Raw genomic sequence first — 27,494 nt, forward strand, 5'->3', positions numbered from 1 at the left:
AACTCTGAGTTTGACACAGCTCTGTATGTTAGGCAGATATTGCCTCTGAGTAGGCGATATGCGAGAGTAAAACTGGAGTGTTTTGAGACGGTCTGCGTAGGGCATCTGTTTGAGGCTGGTATCATCTTTGTGAGGTATTTCTGCGGCCTTTCCAGTTGCTGTAGATGTCTTGTGAGGTACAGACCAAAAAGGGTGTTGTACTCTATAATGGGTCTAATGAGTAAGAGTAGAGGGGAACAAAGACCTCTTTTTTCCTGGATGAGAAACCTTTTGTGATGAGGTGTGCCATGTAGAAGGATTTCCTGACTACTGTGCAATGTGATTATCAAAGGAGAGACTACTGTCCATCTGTGTCCCAAAGTCTCTTATCACACTTTTGGTGTTAAGCAGACTACCACCTAAGTGGTAGCTCATGGGTACAGTTTTTTTACCAAAGGGGATGACAATGCACTTTTTGGCATTCAGCTTGAGGCCATGGCTTTGACACCAGGCATCTGTCTCAGTGAGGCCCTTTTGTAGGATGTCCACATTGTTAGGAGTTTCAGTTATGGCTCCTAGTTTGCAGTCATCTGCGAACTTTATCTACTTTTTTGAAGTACAGGCTAACGAACAGGAGAGGACCCAGGACTAAACTCTGTGGTACTCCATTTCTCACTGGTCTGAAGTCGGATTTAGAGTCTGCTACTTTCACAGTGTGGGTTCTGTCAGTGAGCCAGTTGGCAACCGATCTTGTGACATAGGGATTTATACCTAGTTTAGTGAGTTTATCTATAATTCCAAAGTGGGGGGTGGTGTCAAAAGCCTTGGCGAGATCTAGTTAGGCTGTGTGAACCACCTTTCCCTTGTCTACTGCTTTGGTGACTGCTTCAAAGAAGTCAATCAGGTTTAGGAGAGATGATCTGCCTTTTACAAACCCGAACTGGGTGGGGTCCAGAGTTTGGAGATTACCAATGTCTTTGTTTATAAGTTCCATGATGATACGTTCCATGGCCTTGCAGACCAGGCTCGTTAGGCTAATGGGGTGGTAGTTCCCGGGGTCCATGGTGGCTCCCCTTTGTGGAGTGGGATAACTGTCGCTGTGCATCATTCAATGGGCACAAAGCCTGATGTGAGGCTATGACTGAACATGGTGCTTAGGTGGGGTGCCAGTTCATTCTGTAGTTCATGTAGAACACAGCCTGGGATGTTGTCAGGTCCCATGGATGCTGTGTTCTTGGCTTTGGAGAGTGTTTTTTTTTCTTGTGCAGCCATGATTACAGGAACTTTGCATTCTTCCAGTATAGAGATGGGCCCTTTAGGGGGTGAAAGGGGGGTAAAGTTAGCACTGAACCTATCTGCCAGGATGTTGGCAATATCAGTTGCTTCTGTATATTTAATGCCATTGTGCTGTAACTCAGAGCAGATCTGAGTGTTGCCATTGAGATTCTTGACATACTTATAGAATGATTTGTGGTTGTCTTTAGAATCAGTGGCGATTTTGTTTTCATAACTAGCTTTGAAGGATTTTATGAGGAATCTCAGTTTCTTACTGAGACTGACCAGGGAGTTCTTCCAGTCATGGGATTTTACTCTTTTTTGCAACAGTTTCTTTCTTCTGTTGTAGAGTTTGTTTATGGCAGGTGACCACCAGATTGGCTTCCTTTTTTTGGAGGATAGCATCTTGGTCCTGTTACATATAGCACGATCCATGCACTCATGTAAGTGCTTATAAACTGCATTTGTGTAAGATTCAGCAGTCGTACCTCTATTGTCCGTCTGCATGGGTGTCATGAAGTTTGCCACTTCTGTCTTAAGAAGCGTGAAGTTGGCTTTAGAGAAAATTTTTACAGTGGCTTCCCTAATGGCGGGTGGGGGCAGGATGTGGATGTCTAGGCTGATTACATTGTGGCTGGATCTGGCCAACGAGGAATTGACCTCTGGTGTGGAACACAGGTCAACCATGTTGGTAATGACCAGATCTAGGATATTGCTGTCACTGGTGGGGGTGTGGATAAGTTAATCCAAGGCGTTGGAATTTATGAATTCCAGAAAACGTTGAGCAAAATAGTTGGTACATGAGCAGTTTTCCCAGTTAATGGTGTGGTAGTTGAAATCGCCCATTATTAGGATGTTGGGTTGTACCCTAATATTTTCCAGTGCAGCAAGAAATAAGGAGTGGGAATCCTGGGGCATGGTGGGGGATCTGTAGCAAGTTACAATTTGGATTGCGGTCTTGCCCAGAGTTAGTTGCACTTGGATAATCTCGGATGCATTATGCTAAGCAACTAGCCTGGAGGTGTGGATATCCTTAATGAATATGGACACGCCTCCACCTTTACTGTTTCAGTCCAAGTTAGGTGGCCGAAAGGTGTGGCATGAATTATCGCCTGGTAATGCAGGGGTGCTCTCTGGAGTCTTTTACCAGGTCTCTGTCACTGCACAGATGTCGATGTTCTCCATTTTAAGGAGTGCCTCGAGTGAATGCATTTTGAGGTTTAAACTTCTAGCATTGGGTAGCATTACCCTCAGATTTTGCTAACTTGTACCTATTACGGTGGTGAATGTCATTTGAACTATGCCTAAAAAAGACACTATAGGGGTGGCAAGTGCCTTAGCCAGTATCCAGAATCCCAAGGGTGACAGGTGCAGGCCATCTCTGCAAAGCATCGTGGTCTGTCAATCATGTCATCCCAGGCAGATAGATACTGGATCCCCTTAGAATGACACCAGAAGCTTAGCCAATTGTTGAAGTCAATCATTTTGCCCTTGTACTGTGGTATCATTATGGATGATGGCAGGATGCTACTCAGGGGCTAGGGTCATACCTGCCTGGGCTACAAGATCGGAGAGCTCCTCCATGTCTCCCTTCATGTAGTCCAGGGAGGTACGTCTCAGGTCATTCACACCAACATGGACAATGACAGTCATTGCTAACTGACTGTATCAGACATTGTACTCACTGGCTCCAGTGTTTTGCATGTGGTTCCTGCACTTGATGGCACCACTATTTGTTAACTGGTTCCTAGGTTTTGCTTGCTGTCCCTCACTAGACACTATGTTCTCCCTACTTGTTGCTACAATATACCCTTACAATGTATTGGCCTAGCAGGGGCTGCATCAAGCTGCTCCTAATCCTTCCTCATAGCTTGTGTTTCATGCTGCAACTCCAGGTTCACTTCAGCTTTATCCCCTACAAATAGCCAAGGCAAGTCATTTAAGAAGCACCTTAATTCTGTCCCTTTGTACTTTCTTTAGGAAATTTTTATGCAGCTACACTCAAACTCTGTAATTTTTGAACTGCTATTCCCTGTGAGCTATTATTTCCTTCTTGGGTACCACTGCTCACCAATGCTTTTTTTTTTTTTTTTTTTTTTTTTTACTTAGGTTTAAATTAATGCGTACAAGTATCAATATCACCACCCCCACTACAAACTAACCATGCATCAGTGAGAGTTAAGCAATGACTTACCTCTGAGTGGCTCATCAGTGTTAAATTTAACCACCTTATTAGTTTGTTCACATTTTTGAATATACTGCCTTTTTTGTTTTTATATTTTTAAAATATTTAAGGCCCTGTGGTACCTCTTGGGAAAATGGTGTGAATGCCTCTTAATTCAAAACAAAAGTGTTTATCATTTTTAACAAGTCAGTAACTTTAGCTTTATTACCCATTTGCTTATGTTCTACACTTCTTTCTCAAATGCTGGGCCAATACAGTTAAAGTTTTTATTTTGGAATTTGTATTACTGAATGTATTGCCAACACTGCCCTTGGGTGAACTAGGTGGCTACCAAGGCTACTTTTTACCTATTTACTTATTTTCTTACAGTAAAGAAATGTGGTGCTTCTTTATTTTAAGAAAATAAATAAATACATGGTCCAGGGAACTCCTGCTTGAGGATAAATCAGCAGCAGTACGCTAGTGGGGGGAAGTGTTGCGAATTTGGTCAATCATTTTGTGGCCTCTTGCTCCATCCCACCCACAATTTTCTTGATTTATTTCAAGACAGTTCTTGAGTGGGACACAGCAAGAAGGCAATGCATTTAAGAGTACAGAAAGTTTGCAGAGTGAAGAAAAGCTGTACTATTGGTTCTATCACCAACAGTATGAGGTATTTTTTTTTATTTATATTGTCAAAGGCAACCAGATATTGTGACTAGCTTTCCAGGACTGGACTAGTCATAGTTCTCAAATGTTAATTATTTTGTCTCATATGCTTGTCAGTCTCCCATAAAATTAATTTCTAGTAAACCTCTGGGTATTACAGCCAGCCAGAAATGCCAGACATAGGAGTTGCATGCTTCTTATTCTTCAAAAAAATGCATGCTGATGCAAAAACTGTTCTGTTAACCTTCTAACTGAATTAGAGTAAATAATTAAAATTGCTGTCCTGTCTGCGTGGAAATATTAACTGCAGTGGTTTGCTTATTGTTCTGGCTTTGCAGGATTAATGTGATTTGTATAAAGCAACTTGGAATTTGTTAATGAGCGGTTACTGTTTGTGTAGAAACTAAAATAAAATACAGGACCATCTTTTTTTTTAATCACAGTGAGAATGTCTGATGTGCACACATATGACTATAACTGCTGGGTAAGAAAAGGAGCTGTTTGTTGAAGGTAACTGACCCTCTGGTCATTTGCTCAATTTATACAGTCTCTAATCTGTCTTTGGAAGATTAATATACATTTGTGTAAACTAAGTTAGAATACTTTATTATTGTGACCATTTTTATTTATAATTTTTTCACCACAATTAGATATACGTGGAGTACAGCCAAGAAAGTAGGTGTAACTGATGGGCACAGATGCCATCTGCGAATACAAGTAATTTACCCCAGTCATTTGATCACTATTAAACATGGTTCTCATCTGTCTCTGATTTCACAGAATGTCCGACTGTGCTTCATATTTTTGGTCTGTGGATCATAAAATATGTGGTTTTCTGGCAAATCCGTAAGAACTGCAGACACGGTCACTGTTTAGCTTGGCAGTTTTCCCCACCACTCTAAGCCTTTCTGATTCATAAATTGCTCTACCACTGGGTTTTTCCCTCAGAGGGCCTCAGTACTGCCACTGGCAGTACTGCATGACATAGTGGTAATCCAGGGGAGAAGCTAATGCTAATTAGCCATGTATTCCCCCTCAGAACAATCAGTGGTTCCTGATTTGCTTATCCAAGTGATTCACAGAATCTCTAATCCAAGTAAAATTTTACAATGGAAGGAAAAAGCAGCAGCTATAAAAACAGAGCAATCATTCATTCAGTCCTTTTGGTGTACTAAATGTGCAGTTATGTTCAGTGAAGACATGGGCAGGTGGTGTAAATGCATCAGTATATTGGGCATGTCTACAGGGGCATGAATTGCTGTGTGCCTGTGTCTGCCTGGTTGGTTGAACCAGGGGGTATACAGTCAATAGTCTGTGTTTATTCTGTGTGCATGTGTTTCCATGAGTTTGATCAACTGTGTGGGGGCGTGTTTGTTGATGGGTGGATGTGGGTGTGTGTGTGGCAATATCTGGGAACATAGGATTTACTATCATATAGTCGACACTCATATGATAGATCTACCTTAAATGTCAACCAAAACGTTGAACACACAAAGTCAAGAAGGTCAGAATGTCACAAATACACTTCCTATTGCGAATTCGACCTTTCTTGACATCCGTGGTGTGCAGTCCAACACTGCATACCATGTGATGTGATGATTTCACAGGGGGGCAAGCCCCCCCTGCACTCCACCGTGGGGGAGCTGTGCCCCACACCCCCTGCACATTATATATTCCAACTACGAGATTGCACTAAAGTAGGGAAAGGGTAAATTTCCCGATCCCCACTGTACCATGATCTCTACTTAAAAGATCAACTGCATCTGTGCGAATGCACTGTGCATTCGCTGAAGCGGGACTCGCACAACTGAAGGTTCGGCAACACGGGTCAGTCATTCGTAACTCGACATCCTGTCGTCGCTGAACCTTCCCTCGAAATTTTAAATGTAAACAGGAACATAGTATAGGAAGATGAATATGCCAATTAAAAGGCATTGGATACTTGAGCAGACAATTGCGCAGTCAGGCATGACAATACTATTGTGGGATATAGAGGCATGTTAATGAGCTATTAATGAGGTCGTTCTCATTGTTTCCATAGCTGTTTCCAAGTTGCATTTTCTCACTGTCATGTTAATTAATCAACTTGCATTGGGCAATTAACATTAGCAGTGAGCCTTTTTTTTAATCCTAAGTTATATAATGATAGACGTGAACTTTAGACTTCATCTTCTTCAGAAAATGCATATTAATGCAAAATCTTATCATTCTAGTGACCTTCTAGGTATATGACAGCAGTACTTAAAAATCTGTCCCTTTGTTACACATTACTTTTTTGGCTTTGTCCCTGATTCGTGAGCTGAGGTATGCTGCTAAACAGTCACCAATCTGGCAAGGCAGTATTAGTGTCACATAATGCAGTATATTTGCTAAAACAGCCATAAAACCTGTACTCCTATGGTTTAAGCTTACGTGTGCGGGGTGGGTGTTGCAGTGCATTTAAGAGTAACAAGTTGGACATAATTTCTTTCACTTTCTGGCAATAATAGAGAACACTTGGGCCATGCACAATTCACAGATGAGAATACCGATGCCAACAATTCCCATTTTTTTGCACATGTTAATGGAGAATATTTATATATAACTGGTTTGTAAATAACTAGAACATAATGTAGAAAATAAGGCATTAAGAAAGGCAACACTAAACTAACAAGCCTCCCAAACCCAAGAAAGCAGAAATGCAGTTACACCTACCTACTACTTATGATGCAGTTTAACAAATACTGCTGTGAGCATACCTCAAAAATCACCAGCAGCAGTAGTTCCTATATCAGAAGTAAGCAGTAATTTCCATTAACATCTCAAAGAAGACATGTCAAGATGTCCTGGCCTTATTGTAGCCTCTCAGGATCCCCGTGCTCAGGCAGCTAGTTGCGTGTTTGGCATTATTTGTATTTTCAGTTAAAAGTGTGCATTCTCTGTTAGGCAAGTTTGTCAACAATATGACTATTTACTATAAGTTTCTCTTTGAAGACAGATACAGATATCAGATGGAATTACGTGTGTGTGATTATGTTAACTTTTTCAACATAAATAGTCGAGACTAATTTCCACATTGGAGCAGAATCCTGAAGGCTGAGTGTACAATATAAAAAAAACATGTCTAGCATCATTTTGAGTCTTTATTTTTTGACTGGTGAGTTTTGTTTTTTTTTTTGGGGGGGGACTTCTTTCCTGATTTCTGTGCTATACACTGTAGTAAGTTTGCTGCTTGTCTTTTGTTGTAGTTATTATTGTGCACATTTTCCATACAATTATTAGGACATTCTACTGAATTAAACAAACACTCCACTTTAATTCAACTTACTCCTCTGCACTTGCTCAATGTACTACCCCTTCTATTACAACTTTCAGAAAATCCATATTATTACTGCAGCGACATGCAGCTGTCAAACTACACTACTGTTGTAACATTCTAAGAAACACAGACAGTACCACAGTCCACTGTTCTCTATCTCACCCACTTTCCATAACAAGCATCAGTAATGCACATGATATGCGACTATTTTTTGTGGCCTTGTAGTAGCATAATGTATATGTGAAAGTAAATGGTCACTGGTCTACTGAAGCAGCGATTTGAGTTGCTATCTCACAGTGCATGGTTCTGGTCGAGTTCTTGCCTGTGGCTTTTTGTGTGTGGAATCTGCATACCCTCTGTGTGTGTGTGTGTGTGTGTGAGTGTGTGTGTGTGTGTGTGTACATCTTTAGCCATGTACTCTGGCTTCCTCTAGCATTACAAAGAAAAGATACAGGTGAACTGGCATTTCTCCATTTTGCCTATAGTTAAGATGCAAGCATGCAGCAAGTGTCTTTGTACATCTTTGTGATATATTTGGCATAGCAGGGGCAAGTTCTGTATACATACATGTGTGTGTGTGTGTGTGAGACTGTAAAATATCACTTATGGGTAACAGACATGCACATACACAGTTCTAGGTAGCAGTGAAAAAAAAACTGTCAATTTATCTTTTAAAAAACAAGGCATAAACTGTACCACAGAACAGCCAGACATTTGGAGCTTCTGAGGGCTTAGTGGTCCCCAAACATCAGGCTGTATAAGTGGATTTTTGACACATGCTTATTGTGCTCTGCCCTGAACCTCACTGGTTTAAAATCAGCCATGCTCTGAGGTGTGCACAGGTGGTCAATGTTACTTGTTTGGGGAGCTGTGGATGATGTGGTCATTATTTCTATAACTTTCTTCAGAAACATCAGAGGTATGCACAGAAGGTCAATATAGTTTGTCCTGGGGCAGTATACTGTTCAAGCAGAGCAAACTGGACTTCCTTACGGAGACTGGTTTTGTTCACTGTCCTCTCAGTCAAACATCAGAAGTCTACACAGGTAGCTATATTTTAGAAGGTAGGGGTACGAGGCATGCTGTTTCTGTATGTGTGACAGCATCAGATTGAAATATGTTATTCTACTATTTGTTCTTTCAGATTTGTCCCAGTCTCACATCAGCATGGTACACAGAACCTGGTTGTCTTGGGGGGGGGCATGCTGTGTATATGTTTGACAGCAGTCCTTTGAAATGTATGATTTTGTATCTTTGTGCCCTAAATCTTGATATTAATCCTAATCTAAACAGCAGCAGGATACACAGAAGGTGACGATCTTTCTTTTCCTTTGAAGGAAGTATGGAAGCAGGCAATGTCCACTGATATGATTTGTGCATCTTCATAAGCATCCATCTTATCAATATATTGTGAACTGCTAATCTGGCAGACCCAACTTGTTTTTTCCTTGAAAGAAAAAATAAAACTGAATTTCTTTTGTTCCTGTTTTTTTGTTCAGGCCATCACTGAATCAAAAGGTTGAAAAAAGCTCTAAAATGCACTTCAGGGCATCTACATCCCTATGACTTCTTGGGGCTTAGCAGCTTCTAGACCCCTGTCTTAATTCAACTGTCTATACCACAATTATTACAGTCCACTTTTGTCCATGCAGGGTGTGCTGAAAGGATGCAGGAAAATTTAAAGTTGAAGAGTAACACTGAATAATTTCTTTCCTTAGTTTCAACACGACTCATATTGGCTATCATGACACAAAATGTTGTTAAATACTCTAAAAAAGCACCTCATACCATCTAGAAACCTATGTCTTCTGGGAGCCTAGTGGCCACTAGACAGACATCTGGCTTATTTCCTCCACAGTTATTACAATGAAGTCTTGGTCAGTTAGAGGGTGTCAAGTAGATGCAGGAAAAGGCTGATCAGTAAGATACGATGCAAGAAAAGACTGAAAAAAGTAAGCTGGGTGGTGTTGGTAGGCCAGGCTTGGTGCACAGCAGGGAACCAGTGGATGTGCTGGGTGGACAAGTGGGCAGTTGAGGGTCATGGAGCCCTTCAATTAGGGTGCCATCTCACTTATGGTCAATCCTGACTGAATGCAGTCTGTGAGATAATATCATGCAACGATCTTGCTGAACATAAGAGGCAGAGTTATTTCTGTAAGCTGAGCTGAGACTTGTGGTGTTTCCAAAAAATGTATTCTGTGTGGTTAGGAGTATCATGCAGTTGGGTAGAATTAGTGCAATGAAATTGGTATTTATCATTTTTGAATTAGGGTGTTGGACTTTGTTGAAAGACATCCAACTTTAACTGTACTGCATAAAGGAATATATTCTTTTATCAGAGCAGCATAATCAAAACTTTGTTGGCCAGGAACCTATTTATGAAGGGTAACCTTAACATACACAATACCACCAGGAAATTCTCACTGCACTGAACAAGCTTAAAAATGTGTACGCATAAGTAAAACAAAACTTCACAACTAGAAGTCAAAGTCCTATATTTAAGAGACACAAGATGTTCAAGCTGATATGAAACCAACCCCCCCCCCCCCCCCACCTTTGAAAACAGTCATCACTGGAGGAGAAATGCTTGCACTTACAGTCAGACAGTGCACATGAACTAAGAGGTGTCACTTCTGAATATAAATCTGTTGTGCATCTCAGCAGTATGGGGGAACAGGTCAAACCCCTCACAGCATATGTTTGAATACACTATGGCTGACATTAATTAATAATCCTTGATCATATAACTGGGCTGAAATAAGCATTATCGGTCACCCTATGCATAGTAATGTCTAAAACAGCAATCATGTATTAATTTAAAATTCTACTCTCACAGTGAAGTGGCGTCAGTTAGTATAACATCCCTTATTTCCCATATACATCAGTAAACTGCACAGATGGAGTGCAGTTCATAAAATGAGGAGGATTCTGCAGTTCACCATGATGCTATGTACCTAGAAAAATACAGCAGGACCAAGTGGTTGTGGTCAGATACTAAAACATACCTGCACACAAAGAACCAGGAAGTATAGCACTTTAAATAATCAAAGGGAAATTAAATGCCAAAAAATGCATTATTGTATCCTTTGGAAAGTCATACTTTACTAAAAGGATACAAGGCCTAAACAAAATGTCCTACATTGATGGACTCAAAACCCAGCAAATCAATGGCAAAAGAAACACTGCTGAGGGAGATAAACCCTTTCAGCAACATCAACAGAATAGATTAGAGGGACAGGTATATTTTGCAGAGGATTCATTTTCATATTCCTATTTCATTGAAACAGTTGACAAGAGTAGTTTGCCCCCCACACACACACACACACACACACACAGAGAACTACTAAATTAAACTTTCACTTATACAGCATATCTTCAGTTGCACTGTAGCATGAAAAATGCAAAATAATCCTGTTTCCTTAAGTGACATGTGGTTTCTCATGAAGCATTAAATCATGATATGACTGAGTTCCTCTCTCAAAGAAAATTCCCTGAAGCCAAAAAGAAACAGCAAATCTTTAAAATGCAACATATTCTGGTCAAATGGACTTGAAAAACATGCACTGTACCACAGCTGTCTACTGTTTAAAATTTAACGACAAAGCTTAAACAAAAAAGGATTAGAAAATGCCAATACCACTGTTCAAACATAAAAAGTTTGAAGTAAACTGTTTACTTCAGTTAACAACGAAGCAAAAACTGTAATATCAATTTCCAGTGTTTCCATGGTGCTTACTGCCCAGTGAAATGACATGCATTTATGAAACCTATTGTCTTTTTTGCAGCTGTACTTCATATTCACTGGCTACCAGGAGAAGATCCTATGCTGATAATTATTACAGAACATTTCACCTGCATCTTTTATAATGAACCAACCTCTAATATCACCACAGTACTACCAGATAATGTGCATCACATACTATTAATTTCAGATCTTCCTACATGACTTTGAATTTCTAATCCAGGCAAACATTAAATTGTTCAGAAATTACCCACTTTTGCTATGCTCTCTACATGCTAGGCAACATCTGCCCTCACCTAAACTTGTAACATCTCTGATCACCCCCCCCCCCCCATGATTATCGCAGCTTGCTCTCTTCTTGTCTACATCAACACAATTATCTTGACCAACACCTCTGCTCCTATAAATGGATAAACAGCCTTCCAAGTTTGAACTAACAGATATGAGACTACGCATGATCCTGATATTCTCGACTGAGGTTTCCGTGTTCATAAGCACTGTGTTTGCTTAAGTAATAAACTGCATTTCCAAATTACTTAAAATGGTGAGGACTCTTAACATACCACAAAGCAACTTCATTGTTTTCTTTCTGGTTCTTTTAAATGCAATGATACCACCATAGATAACAATCAAGTAATGTGAATGTGCGGTGACTTGAGCGCAAAATATGTGGTTTCACTGCTGAGAACCCATGACACAACTCCTATACCTTACCTAATCTTCAGAAATGGTAGGCAGGCAGACCTATAGTATGCAGCCAATGATTATGGAATGCTTCATACCAGAGAGTACCCTAACAAACTCAGCATTGAATGAGCAGGAGTCACCAAACAGCAGAGCACTTCCTCAGTCTTCTTTATATTAATTGCCATGGGATCTTAAATATTTACCTAAGTTGCCATCAATTTAGACAGGACCAATTTTTCAGTACACTTTGTAATTAATTGTTTCCTTACTAAGGAACCAGTGTGTTAGCTTTAAGCTTTTAAGCTGTACATTCTCGTAATTCAGTGCCTTTTTATCACACAGCTTAGATGATGTTAGCGCACAACTGTTTTCTTTCACCTCTCAATGAGCATCCACAGCTCCTTCTTTTAAAGGAGCAAAACTCCACCTCTTTAACATCTTTGACAATTATGTTTCAAAAGTGGCTTGGTGGACTTAAAAATAGTCCACACAAATGCATAGTATAGCTCCTCATGTCTTTAGTCTTAAAAAGATGTGGTTCTAATGGACCAACTTTGAGACATATATTTAATCCTGGTTTGTGCTTGACAATGTCCCATACAGACCAGACCACTTAATCATTAACAAATAAAGTAAATATCAAGCCATTATGATAGCCAGGAAGTCCTTCAGCTACAATAACCAGTTTTACATCATATCTAATTCTCTGCTACTTTTAGCTCTGTATCTACAACCTTACTAGATACTCATGGTGGGTCAATATTTCTACTGTAGATGTTGTTCCTCAGTTTAATGCATTACCACCAAAGGTCACTCTGGAGCAATACAGACACCTAGGACTCATCGCAGCCCAGGCACTGCAGGAGGAGGAATGAAAGGCATGAAGCATGTTCTAACCGTAACTTCTATGTGGAGACTACAGATAAAACTGAAGCGCCCGCTTACAAGAAAGAAAGGGCTGTTAAGAGGAACATCACTTGCAGAAAGAGGTGAGGAAATCCTCAGACCAACCTTTGGAATATTTCAGGCATGAATGTGGACATGCTAGGGCTTAAGGGAAAAAAAACTTTGAAGTCTAGTCACTTAACAAGTAGAGGAAGAAATTTTACGTATTTCTTTAAATAAATGAATAGGTGCTGTCAAGTCAGTATTCTTTTAATTTCTTTAGTTCTCTGGAGGTGACAGCAAGTAATATTTGGCTACAGAACAAACCTTGCTCTCCTCAGTCATTAACTCATTTTATATACAAATGAAATAAACATTTTTTCACATCTACTGGAGTTTTTATTCTGTACTGTAAAGCTCATATAAGCAGCCCGCCATAATGCTCATGTTATTTCAACTTTGGCAATACACCCATGAATCCAAGTTACAGACCATCAATGACTTGGCGTGACTCCTAGGACATGAGTTACATGCTTCTTGGATTAAGCAATACATGGCAACACTATGAACAGATGGAGAACATAGCTGAAGTTATTTCTGTGAGCAAAACCTATTGCCAAAATAATTTTCTTTTTGCAAAATGTACACATTTAATTTATTACACTGATCAAAATCCTAATTACTGACTCATGTATTCCTTTAAATTTGACTACCGATCTGCATTTGTTGCAATGATGTGCAAACAGCACACACACACACACACACACACACACACACACACACACACACACACACACGCACACACAAAGCAGATCAACCCCAATGTCTACAATAGGTCAAAGAAGAGAGACTCAAATTTAGAAACCTTTGCTGAAAAAGTATCATGGTCACATTTAGTGTTTTTTATACAGATTTCTTCTCATAAAATAAATTTAGCCATGTAAATTCCAATGCAAGGCGTGTAACTTCCAACTTACCTTTTAAAGGTTATCCACAAGTATGATATGACTGGCAGTACTATTAATTAGAATAAACAAGACAGCGAACTTTATTTCTTGTGCAGGTTATGTGTAAAACGTATGGCTGTAACACTGCTGGCAAAGTAAAACTACTGTCCAATCTGCTAACTTTTACCACACAGCCTTATCATTAATCTTGAAACATTTATGGTGTACCTTACTAATGAATTACTTACTTTTATTGTATGCTGTTCAACTGAATGATGTATTCTGTTTTCTATATAATTTTTGAAGTGGCCTGAATCACAGTATAAAAGGGTCAACTTTCAATCAGTTTACTTATACGATTAAAGAATAAATATGTGTGTGTGTGAAAACATAGGCGTGTATTTGTGTGTGCAAAATCATGCTGTATGCCATTCCTCAATCTGTGCAGGTGTGTGTGTGTGCCTGTAGTGTACATCTGATGAGTAGCTGTTGCAACGGAGTCAAATTTGAAGGAATACATGACTTGACTCAGTAATTAAAATTTTGATCGATGAAATAAATTAATGTATGCATTTTGCTAAAGGAAAATAATTTCAGCAATAGTTTGTGCTCACAGAAACACCTTCAGCTATCACCAGATGTTTTCCATCTGTTCATAGCTTTACCGTGTACTGTTTAATCCAAGTAGCATGCAACTCTTCAAGAAGTACTTATTCAAGCAGAGGAACAATGAGTGTCTCTCAGCCTTTTGATGACTATGTATTGCTATATATAAGCTAGAAGTTCCGAGACAAAAAGACAGACAGTAGTTCTCAATGGATGACAGTCCAGTGCATGATGCTGGCTACTTTGACAATTAATATAACAACTTTACTCAACATGATATGTCATTGTTTTATAAGTACAAGTAAAGATATTTAGACAGCATTCTTTTAAGCTATAAAGTTTAACTAAAATAAGTGTAGCAAAGATTTACTGGGCATCTGCATACACCACACATAAGCATATGTATATGTGTGTGTTAGTTAATATATACATATATGTGTGTGTGTGTGTGTGTGTGTGTGTGTGTGTGTGTGTGTGTGTATACATATATATATATCTATCCCTGTTACCACCACTCACCCTACCTCTAAACTGTTCATAATTCTGCAGAATGTCCCTGATTTTGCCTTTTATTTCCATTCTCTCTCTCTCCTAACACTTTTCATTTTCCAGTAAATCTAGGGCATACTCAAGTCAATCACTAGTTTCTGAAGTAAGAGTTTTATACTTCTTCAGAAAATGCATGTTGATACAGAATCTGTTGTTCTGTTAACATTTTAAGTGAATTAGAATAATATTTAAAAAAAAACTGTCCCTGATTTTGGGACTTTACCCCCCAACCCATTATTTTTGGTTTTGTCCAGAATTCTTGAGCAAATAAGTTGAGAGGTACAAATACTGCCCCAGAATATGGTGTCTTGCAATTATTTTGGCAAATACATAAAAGAGAAAAACTATTAATGAAGATCACGAGTGCCTGCTTCTGTTAAAGTTCCAGAACTGGCTGTATGCTTCCTGCACATAGTAGCACGGCAAGGTGTGGTAATTATGCCTTTTTACAACACTAGGAGAAGGTATAATGTATCCATTTACCTGCTTTATCAGGACCATGGCAAATCTTAGATTAAGCAACTTATTTTTTTTTAATAACTGCAGCTTTTGTGAGACCCAAGCAGAGACTAGGATGATCAGAGCCCCATGCCTGCTGGTTTCATGGATGCCTAATGCCGGCTATGGGCATAGACATTTTAATAATTAATGCTGATTCTTGTTCTTCCTTCTTTAACAACAGTATCTGGCTTTCTTGTTTCTACTTTCTTAACTGTTGATGTTGGGTGATAACCACAGCATCACTACTTCTTCCTTTTTAGCAACTTTTGTTCATATTTCCAATGCTTCTCAGCAGCTTGCATTTTGTAATGTTTGTGCAGTTCCTAGTGAAACATCCTTTCCACATTACTGTGCTTGTCACTATACTGAACCACACATATATCAATCACAAACTGCAAAAAAGATGTGCAACTGTTTCTAGTTCTGGAATGTACAGCATAAATTTCTCTGTATTCCTCACCATTTGCATAGATGCTGTGAGTTATCATGCAATCATGTGAACAGTCCACAATCCTGAGCACCTCTTCTCAGCCATTCATAAAACAAATCTTGATCAACACATGGCTGGACCTTTTCAATAAAAAAACACTTCCTTGTATCTCCCTTGGGTATTCCAACCTTATACTAAGAAATGGGGCAAGCCTTAGGTGAAATGCTACCCTAGGCAAAGGGCTCCACTGCAGCCTCTCACTCCCCATTGCTCCCCTCATGTACATCCTTTCAGTGACCCACTCTTCCCCTCCATCCTGCCCCCACCTCACCATTGTTACTTTTTTCCTCATATTTTGTCATACTCAGCTTTTGATAGATCTGTTCAAGACAACATAACTGTCCAACACTCCACTGTAATCCATGTGTAAATAATTATTTCATTAAGCTGAGGTCTGCAAGCTGCTAGTCCCCAAGAAGCCATGGGCTTTAGATGCTCTGATGTGCACTGTGTAAAGCTTTTTTTAACAAGCTTTTTATCCAATGAGAACCTAAACAAAAATTATGACTACGGAAAAAATTCTGTCTTACCCTTTGAATCTCTTTTTCTTACATCCTTTAAACACCCCCTAATTATCCAAGACTATGGAGGAAATAAAGTGGGGGTTTGGGCATTGCTAGGTCCCCAGAAACCACAGTGTTTAACATGCTCTGAGGTGCATTTTAGAATGGATTTCCAACCTTTTGGATCCAATGATACCCTGGAAAGAAACCTGTGGAGGAAATAAATTAAGTCAGGGTCTGCAGGCCACTAGGCTACCAGACTCTGTGCTAATTTAGATGGTCTGAGGTGCATTATAGGGGTATTTTTCAACCTTTTGATCCAATAATGGTCTCAACAAAAAGCATGAGTAAGGAAAGAAATGAATTTCCTTTTCTTTCAAAGAAGACATAAGCTGTGCACATGGCTTAATAATCTAAACAAAGTAACAATTCACAATAAACTGAAAAGACAAATAATTGTAAGGATACATTAATCATATTTGGTAACAGTGCCTCCCCCCAAAAAAAAGGATATGCACTTCTATGTATTACTCTGGTGTTAGACTGGGTTGAAAGCAAGGGCACAAACTGCCATAGTTAAATATTTCAAGTGGTTGCTGTCACTGTCATATATACATATAACACAACTCCTGACCACTAACCCTAAAAAGCAGCCACTTTCTGTATAACCTTCATGTCACACTGGGATGAAACTGAAAACACAAATACAAATAGAACACAGTAACATATTTCAACCTGATTCCATCAGACAAACAGAAACAGAGTACATCCTAATTACTACCCCCAAATATGAATTGTTGTTTGTTAGGAAAATGAAAAAAAGAATAAATATCACACTAATGTAGTTCAATTTGTTGTTACTAGTACACTGCTTCTATATAATCTAGAATCCTTCTGTGCAAACCTCTGAGACTTCTGAGAAAAACTAAAGAAATCATGACCATACTGTCCCCCAGCCCCCACATAAGTTATAATGCCTGCTGTGCACACCTCTGAGGTTTGTAAGGAAAGTTAAAGAAATAATAACCACACTGTCTTCAGCAACTTACACAAGCTAAAACAACAATCTGTGTACACCTCTGAAGCTTGTTTGAAATGAAAATTAAAAAATATATATATATATATATATTGACCATGTCACCACAGCACCTCTGACAAGCTACAGCAACCTTCTGTGTACATCACTGATTTGGGCTACTTTCAGACTAGGTGGAGCTCAGGGCACAGACCACTACTAAGCCTGTGTCAAAATCTACTTTATTCAAGTTGTGGAGACCACCAGGACCCTAGAGGCTTGGCTGTTGTGTGTGCATTTTCTGCTTTTTCTTAAAAGATGATTTGGTAACCTTTTTTGTACACTATTACATAGAAGAGTTATGTATGTTTTTGAAAATGCTGCAAGTGTCCACAGATAAAAAAAATTGGTGATATTATTTATTTACAAAGACATACACACACATGCACACTTATCTGCAGACTAATTGGAGGCATGTCAGTTCACCTATAGGGCTCTATTTGTAGTGCTGGAGGAAACCAGAACATATAGATCAACCAACAAAGAAACAAGGCGTGAGTATAAAGACCATGCAAAAGAATCCACAGCTAAGAACTCAACAAGATCCAAGTGCTGTAAGACGACAAATCTACTGATGGCACTACTGGGTCAAAGAACACATGGTTTCACAAACATTTTGCTCCAGCCAGACCATCAATAATATTATGCACAGTGCTGGTGTTTATGAAGGAAAGTGGCTACCTGGTTATTCTTGCATCCACTGCAACCACCCCCACACACTGTCAAACACAAGCATAAGCCATATTAATAATAGTTTTACAGTGATTTCAGCAATTACATTTTATGGCACTATTTCTGCCATGACAGATCAAGCACGTCAATTTTAACTTCAGATGGTCTCCATATCCCTCAATTACAGCCACTTTAATGACTTTGTACACTTCAGATATCCAACTGTAATAAATAGCAGCAATAATGGTCACAGTAATTTACTTAATTTCTTTCACAAAAACACACAATCACAGAAAGACAATCTTTCTAAAAAATGACACTAGTCCTGCAGTGCCAGATTAGCACCTCTTTAAACTCAGCAGACAAGAGGATCAGTTACTTTCATCTACAAACTGCCCATCCCCTTGCCCAGCTGTGACACCCACTTCTCTGTACAACTCTCATAAAATAAATAAATAGAGGAAATAATAATTTGTTCAAGTAGGTGTTAACCTTTTAGCACAAGAATTGGAGACAAAAGGTCAAAATCAAGGACAGATTTTAAATATTGCTCTTACAGATTTACAGAGATGTTAACATAACAGGTTATGCATTTTCTGGAGGAAATGAAGTCTGAAACTTAAATTACAGTCATTATGTAGTCACAACAGGCCTGAATAATATGCTAGAAAAACACTAATTTTTCCAGGGACAGACCAAAAATGAGCCAAAATCAGGAACATTCTGAGAAGTGAGGGACAGTTTCTAGCTTACTTCATACAAATATACATTAGCTGAACCACTCAGCAGCATGCTGTCATCTTCTTTGTTCTAGAAACAAGAACATAGCCAAAAATAATTGGGAAAAAGGCCCAAACATAGGGACAATTTTTAAATATTACTCTAACTCATTTAGAATATTAACAGAGCAAGCAGTTTTTCATCTATACATTTATGGAAAAAAATAAGAGGGATAAAATGCTAATATCTAGCATTACTGACTGACTTTAGTGATTTACTAGAAAAATCAAAAATTGTTTGAGGGTCATGGTAAAAAGATGAGGCAGAATCAGGGAAAGTTCAGAGGCATCCTGAGCTATCCACAAACCCTAATATCTGGTTGCCTGTCAGGAAAATGAAAATAAATAAATAAATTTAGCTGATACTATCCACACCACCTTTTCCCACTGCTTCTTTGGTTCTCAGCAAGGACATGCTATTCAATCCAGCATTCAAAATTTCCAGGCTTTTGGCTCAGTTCAATCAATAATATATGAACTGAATCCTGATTTGATATGTAGATCTTGGGTTTGAGTGAGCTGAAAGCTGGAAATTATGACATCTATCAAACAGGAGCCCACTAGCAGCAGCATTTTTCCCCTCGGTCGGAAAAAATAAATATACAAACCAGAAATGCTGCTGGTTAAATGGCACTCCATGAATAAAGCCAGACAGACTAACAAACTCTATCTGTTCCTATATAACAAAGCAGAGCACACTAAATTGACATGTATGGATTTCCATGAGATACTTAAAAGTTTATGACACATTCTCCCAGTGCCATCTTTCTTTAGTCATGATCACAAGCATCATTATAAATTCTGTTTTCTCATGTGAGGTAAATGTCACCACTCTTGATTCATATTATATTCTATACTACATTCATTGTAATATTTTAAATATTTTACATTATAGTAGTTCTTTGTAAGTTCTGACTAACAAGTGGAAAAGTTTGCAAATCGGGTATGAACCCATATTAATTAAGAAAAATGTAAAAAGAAACAGATTTTGGCAACAGACACCATTTTCTCTTCTGATTAACAATATTCATCACAGTGCTCCATACTGTAATTCTGAAACTCATAAGTAAGAGACCAATAATTAAAAAAAAAATTACAAATATACAGGAGAACAAATGTAGGATATAGCTGTTCTCCTTTAAAGTTGTCTTTTGTAGGGGAGCAAGGTCCCTGCAACCCACAATGTGGAGGCAAGCCCCCAGACCTATAGATACCAACTGTTGAGACTGCTACACCCGGGGGGAAAGGGAATACTCTGAGAAACAGCAATTGCATACTTCATACGTATGCAAGGTTGTCATTTTGTTCATTCAGTCTTGCTGTTCCACGACTTGCACCAACTACTCTCAGAAAATTAAACTGTTACTGTATCACAGACTGTAAGTTCCTATCTAGAGTCGGAAAGCAGTGGACCTCAGCTCCTTGACAGAAACCTAGCTTAACTGTACATATATGTTCACAAGTTATTTCTCATACTGTTGCCAACTACATCTGCAAAAAATAAATAAAACACACATTTTAAAGTGGAGTTTCTCAAAAGAGACATAGCTCTCTCAGCAAACTCCATTTCTTTCTGAAAAAAGAAATTGCATATTATATATCACAGAGGTATTCCAGGCCTATATTTACATGATAAATTTAGATACTGTGTGCAAGATTTAGATGGCAATTAGCATGCCATGAAGATGCCACTTCTCTTCCAACATGGAAGACTAAACTGAAGTAGAACCACATAGTTAACAGCAAAGCTCTAAATCAAAACTGTTTTTTTCTTGTTCACATTTTGCTCATGTAAATAGAACATGTCACGTAATGTAATGTTTTATAGATACAACTGACAATAAGCAGTTTAAAATTTCAGGTATCATTTTTAGACATCAATAATAGTTAAAACAGTCTCTAACACCACCAAGAAACTAAAGCTGGATCTTCTGAAAACAATCCAAAAACAATCATTATGTCAGAAATTACCACCTACAGAGAGAGAGATACAGAGAATCTTAGCACAGTCTCAAAAGTAATTACCAACACATGGCACTGTATTTCACACAACAGCGCAACTTGGATTACCCTGCAAATGAGTGCTGGCAGAATTCATTGGCTTAAAATGCAACAAATAAAGGATATGATCTTCCAACCGATATCCAACTTGCTGTTAATTTCAAAGCCCTGGACCAACTGTTTTTCTTCTTCTAGCTGCTTCTGGTTTGCAAACAACAACCGTTCACCCTGAGGTTCTGGAAGGTTATCAAAATTAAATTTGTCCACTTGTATAGCCATCCTGTCAAGACAGAAGCAGTAAATATGGGAAAGTGTTAGAGACAACATGATTTATATGCAGTCAAATTAGCATTAAATCATTCAAACTGTGTATACTAAACATCAAAGAAAGTTACGTGTGTAAGAAAAGAATCAGCAGAACCATGCCTTACTATAATGTTATAACTGTAGTCACTGCAGTCTTGAGCCAAACACAAGTTTAAAAGTTTAAAAGGCCATTTCCTTAAAAGACTGTGACAAGAACACTACAAAAAAGAAAAAAAAAAGTCTTAAAAGGAAAATTCATCAAATTCTCAAGATAACTAGCAAAATGAATCAGTACATAGAGACAAAAGATCAAAAAAATATTTGTGCTTCATTTTTACTAATCTAACCAATGACTAGTTCTAACTGACTGTAGTAAGCGATGGGATCCACATACCAACAAAAACAAAAAAAAAAAAGAGAAACCAACCATTCTTTGGGGGAAGAGAACATCCCTTATAGAATTTTTTTTTGTCCCATGGATTTCTAATGAGTAGGCAACTGGATTAATCCAAAAACTTTAAAGAACAAGAAGGCTAAAAGGCACGTTACGGTACAACTGCATTTAGGTAAGCAGAACAGAAAAGCTCCCCATTATAAATACAGTATTAAACCAAGTACATTAAAAACAAATCCATCAAAACTATAACCGATACAAAATGATTATAGGTCAGAAATGCATTAACTAAAACAACTAACAATCTACCAAGGGTACCATAGCCAGGACCGGCCTTTGTTCAACTGGTACCCTACGCAAAAAGGTCTCCACAGTGCCTCCCCAACACCACCCTGTGCCAGATTATTTGAAAAGCACCCATACTAGAGCGGCGTCCTAGGTAGATGCCCAGTTGGCCTATGCCTAAGACCGGCTATGATCACAGCACTATTTAATAAAAATAACAAGAAAAATGCAACAAAAACAATTTTCATGTAGGAAGCTAGCTCCAGCATCCCCCTAGTGGTGGTGGTGGTAGTGGTACATTGCTCACATAGCTAAAGAATTTGGCTTCTGACATCACCAAAACTTACAAAAAGAAAGAATGCTCATCATTGGTGACATCCGCAGACTATAACAAAAGATTTAATTAAGTGCCACTTTCAAAAGAATTCAGCACATTTGACAACTGCTTAAGCAAAAAAGGTTTTGATGAAGTGATCTCCTACCAATACAACCAAACGCAAATCAGACACGCACATTTATGAAATAGGTGAGAAACAAATATACTTTATTTACATTTATAGGATATATTCTGCAAAGTATAATCAAATAAAGGAATTCTTCCCTTAATTTTATATCTTTAAGAAGAGGTTTGCATGCCCATTTATACTTCATTCAAGAATTGTATGGTGATCACAGAGTGATGCAAAAATTTCCTTCATAAGTATTACATACTGAAGCATCCCATATAAGATAATATTATGCATTCACTTATGTCATCACAATAGTGCCTAAGCAAAGTGATTTCCTTGTATTTGTGTGTGTTTGTGTAATATGACTTTAATCAACATGCTTGGGGTTTCTAAGCTGAAAGGATAAGGCTCTTAAAGAGAAAAGTCAAAACCCATCTGTCAAGAGGCTCTTGTTGGTCCATCAGGAGTTGACACCATAATGGTATGCTGAAGGTACTGAGTTTGAGTCCCAAATGAGAGATATTATCATCCTTTAATTTCTGTGATTCTAACTGTACCTAGAGATATGTGTGTGTGTGTGTGTGTGTGTGTGTGTGTATGCTTGCAATTTTACTTTAAACATCATACTAGGAGTTTCCTATTGAAAGGATATGCCTCTTCAGGCAAAACTCAACACCTGTTTGTTCAGAGGGTCTTGGTCTAGCTGCAGTGACACCAGCACAGTATGTATACTGCAGGTCTTGGGTTTGATTCCCAAATGAGAGATATTCTTTCACTTCTGTAATACTGGAACTACTACAGGCTATTAAACAAAACAAAGTAAAACAACTCTGGGGACACAACACCCTGACCATCTAATACCCTCTACATTATTGGCACTTTTTGCCTCTTCCATCCAGATTTAACTTCAAACACTACCCTCATCTTGCATCCATCTGGTGAGAAGTGACACTCATATGGCAGATGGCAGTCACCTGTGGATGATTTGAAATTTTCTTTATATACATTATCTCTTCATCTCTCCAGTTTACAAAATCAGCATCTCTGTGATATTTCCAGAGTAACTTCTTTTTGCCATTTAGGCATGCCAACCAACACCACCTAATCCAATTTGTGTTAGCCTCCTGCTCTCTCTTACCTGTGAACATTTTGTGGTAGGAAGCCTCTTTATCACCCCACTTCTAAAACAGAGCAGATGACTTCTGGACATTTAGCCCCATTTCATCCTGCTGGACTTAGTATTCAAAAAGTACCAAACTCAGTTCTTCAAATGATGCACAAATGGAGACAGTCCAGCAAAACAAAAATAATTCCAATATAGTGATTTTATTATGTTTTAGTTTACTGACTGTTATTCCTGAGATTACCAAAAACAACGACTTAATGGAAATTGGACCACTGTAATGGAGGACATCTTATTTACAAGAGATTACCAGGTCTAGGGTTTATAGTATTCAAAATCAATCAAAACAAATAAGCCAAAATGCAACACGAACGTTATATGCTGTCCCACATGGGCATGAACTTGCAGGGTGCATCAACATCTCAAGAGAGGGGCACTTCTTATTTCAAGAAGCATCTCCTCTGCAACAACCTACTCTGGTGCAATGAACTCTTTAATCAATTAATTTTTCTTTGACTAACTACACTTACGGAGAAGAAAAAAGATTCCCACATTTTCCATGTAAGGCATTCCAGTGATGGGTGAACACGGATTGGCGGTTCTTTTACTGCATTTGACTCAATGTAAGCATAATAGCTTCTCTTCCCATTTTAAGGGATTGTTGTGTAGGCTTACAACTATTCAGCTGTGTAAAAGTTTGGTATGAAATGTTCAGGGCAGTCACTTTGGGGACTCTTCTTAGAAACTATTGCATGACATTGTGGAATTCAGTTTATAAATGCTGCCATGTAGTCATTGTCATAAACTGCATGTTTAATCCAAGTTGGACAAATTCAGTGTCATAAATCAAGGTAGGTGGTGGTGGTGGCAGATAATACGATATGTTGAAAATGTGAGCCCAATATGTTCATTTTGTCAGAACTGGCAGCATTTATTTATCATAATGTATGTTTTAAAAAAACAGCGGTGTGAACCTTAGCTGAAGTTGATCATCACTGTTGAAGTGACAGTCCGATCCCACGTGTAAAAATGGGAAAAGGGGTTATGGATGGATAGCATTAAAAAACACTTTTCTTCAAGTTTTTACTGGCTGTCCAATGGTACTCTCATATGTACAGTTTCCCTGGTAATAGTTTTTACTTTTGGTCTGTTTCCCTCCTGCTTTCAACTTTTTTTGAAGGTGTTTTCTGCTTTGTTTCTGTTAAAGTTATGTGGAGGGTGACTGCACATTCTTCTACCATTGCAGGTCAGTTTTAATGATTAGAGAAAACACAGCTACAAGTGAGATCTGCATGATGCGAGGGGAAAGGAGATACGTGACTGAATATTAGCCTAGGTGGACTGCATTAATTTTCTTTTGTGTGGTACAATAGATAAGGTGCAAAGGCGACTAACAATCTAACCAGTCAGTGTTCCTTGCCAGTTCTGTGTAGGGCTTTATGCAGTCATCCATCCATCCCCAACCAGTTTTTCCCATATTTGTACATGGGGTCAGGGAGTCACTTCAACAGTGACAGTCATCTACAGTTTATAAATGTTGCCATGTAGTCAGTTTCATTAAAAAAAAAAGTCTTTGCAGGGTGGCAAGCCCTCTTGCACCCACCCCGTTCCTTAAATATACTAATTCCATGGTCACAGAATACCAGACAAAATTAAATGTGGGTAACAGTGATTCACTGTGTTTAATTTTTCCTCTCCAGTTATGTGACTATTCTAAATTAGCTTTGCATAAAAACAGTTTACTGCAGTTTAGCAAGAATTACAAAAATTAATTCAGAATAGTATGAACATTCTAATACTTTATTATAGTAAAGATTAGAAAATCTGACTCCCAGCTAAAACCTTGTAAGTGACATTTGGTACCTCCACCCCCATCCTCCAAGTGTAAGTGTGCAATCACTTTTGAGTTTTTAGTAGATATGGTGACGATTTTATGAACAGCTTGTTCTAAGGTAGGACTGTAAGGGTGGATCATGCAGTAACAAGCAGGCATTTGCCATTATGAATAGTACAGGGGACAGGTTAATTAATCTACATATTCCCATTAACAGTGGACTGAATACTCTTGAGTATTCCAATATATTTCAAGGGGTAAATGCTCCTCTCCTATACCATGGAATTTTCAGTGGCTAAATTAAAAGTGATTTCTCTATAGCAAATGGAGGGAGACCAGGGAGGTGTTAGACTTCAGCAAGTTGTGTATGTTGTAAAGGGCATATTCCAGCCTGGATATAAATACATTTTTGTGAGGGTATTCCTAGTCTGTGGAGTGAAATGATTTGAAATTGAATAAGCAGTGTTTAGTTGTGCAGATAATTTACTCATGTGATCTTTAAATGTTAGTTATGGATCAAGACAGAAGCATTCATCTTGTGCTAAGTTTGATTTATCTAGAGCTCGTATTGCTAACAGTTTTTGCTGTGTTCCTAACATCTTAACTGCTGTCTTTCAAGGCTTAAGAACAGATGGTTGGTATTAAGCAGTTTACATAGCTGGGAAAAATGAGTCTGAAGTTGTTTGTGAATAGAAGAGTTAGGCCATACTTACATAGAAAGGTACCATCAACATAGAGTAATATTCAAAGAAAACTTTGTCATTTAGGAAACACAGGTGCAACCTAAACGAAATTTTGGGTATCAGCTCTTCATCAGAGTACAGAGGCAATTTAAGTATATAAAAAAATAAGACATGATATGTACACAACTATTCTAATGACTAATACATACAAATACTCCTTATAACCTATTTATAGTCAAGTAAAATTATTTAGCTGCAGTGACAAATGCCTGCAGACAATTCCCTGCGAAAAGCATACTAAACCATGATATAATCATAACTTATAGAAATGTGCCACAGCACGGAGGAAATCCTGCACGTCACTATAGTCGCACTTATGTTGCAAGATGTGTTTTAGATGACGCTCCCTTACAACAACTCAGGTACCAAATCCTTTTCCCAATGGTTCTTGGAATTTATAAATTCCAATGCCCTGGATCAACTAATCCATTGTCCCACCAGGGGCTCCAATATCCCAGACCTGGTTATTACCAACATGGGAGACAGATGCTCCACACCAGTGGTCACCCCCTTATTGGTCACGTCTGACTATAAGCAAATCATCCTTGACATCCACATCCAACAGGAGCAGAACTTAACAGATACCTGTCGAGAATCTCTGTTGCGGGGGATGCCTGTGACACCACAAAGGAAGGCAATTGTTGTAAGGGAAACACATCTTGCAACATAAGTGTGACTATAGTGATGTGCAGGATTTCACATTTCTATAAGCTATGATTATATCATGGTTTAGTATGCACCAAGCACTTCCCACATTACTTTACATTTTGCATTAATAAAGGCTTTGCCCACAGCACACAGGTTTCAGTGTACCACTTTGATGCCCACTTGGCATCCTATTCTAGGCACATGTTACAGTGTTAGTTGCACACGGTGTTTTCTAGGGGGTGTAGTATGTAGATCACATACAGGGTTTTTGTCTCACACCTGTGGTTAGGGTGTAGGGGGTTCTTTTCTTTTCGCAGGGAATTGTCTGCAGGCATTTGTCACTGCAGCTAAACTTCCATACTGCCATCTGCCCACATCCAGTGGTGCCTGAACCCAAAATTATCCATACATATAAACCTAAACATATGAACAAATAGTACTGTACATAGAAAAAGAGAAGAAAGGGCAGTTCGTTAATATTGCGCATGAGGAATTATTGCAATTGCACTTTTAAGAGAAAGATATTGCACTTCTGTAAGAATATATTAACTACAGTGAATTAAATAATGTATCACTTTCAGTTAAATATTACCAGTGAGATCATATTTAGAGGTAGAAGACGCCCAAGTTGGTGTCAGAGTTTATGAGCCTTATTACTGAAGCAGTTCAAGAGCCTGGAGGTCCTACAGTGGATGCTGCAGTACCTCTTGCCAGATGAAAGTCTAGCAAACCAGCCAAATGCTGGCTGTGATGTGTCTCTCAGTATTTTGTATGCCCTCTTTATGCTTTTTGTTGTAAAAAGTTCTTGCACGGTTGGAAGATTTGTGCCCATTATCTTCTCCACAATCCTCACCACTCTTTGAAGCGTCTTCCTCTCTGCCGTAATACTG

General features: G+C 38.5%; 1 protein-coding gene across 1 annotated transcript in view; it reads right to left on the reverse strand.

The window, feature by feature from the left end:
- Positions 1 to 27,494, reverse strand: part of LOC122797753 (trafficking protein particle complex subunit 9-like) — a 3,992,710-nt gene that overhangs the window by 207,061 nt on the left and 3,758,155 nt on the right. Inside the window, exon 20 of the mRNA XM_044066278.1 lies at positions 20,949 to 21,102. Within this exon, the coding sequence (XP_043922213.1) occupies positions 20,949 to 21,102 (154 nt within the window). The remainder of the gene's footprint in view (positions 1 to 20,948; positions 21,103 to 27,494) is intronic.

The sequence above is a fragment of the Protopterus annectens genome, chromosome 3.part1 (assembly GCF_019279795.1).
Source record: "Protopterus annectens isolate FY-2018-M chromosome 3.part1, PAN1.0, whole genome shotgun sequence".
NCBI classification, from domain to species: Eukaryota; Metazoa; Chordata; order Ceratodontiformes; family Protopteridae; genus Protopterus; species Protopterus annectens.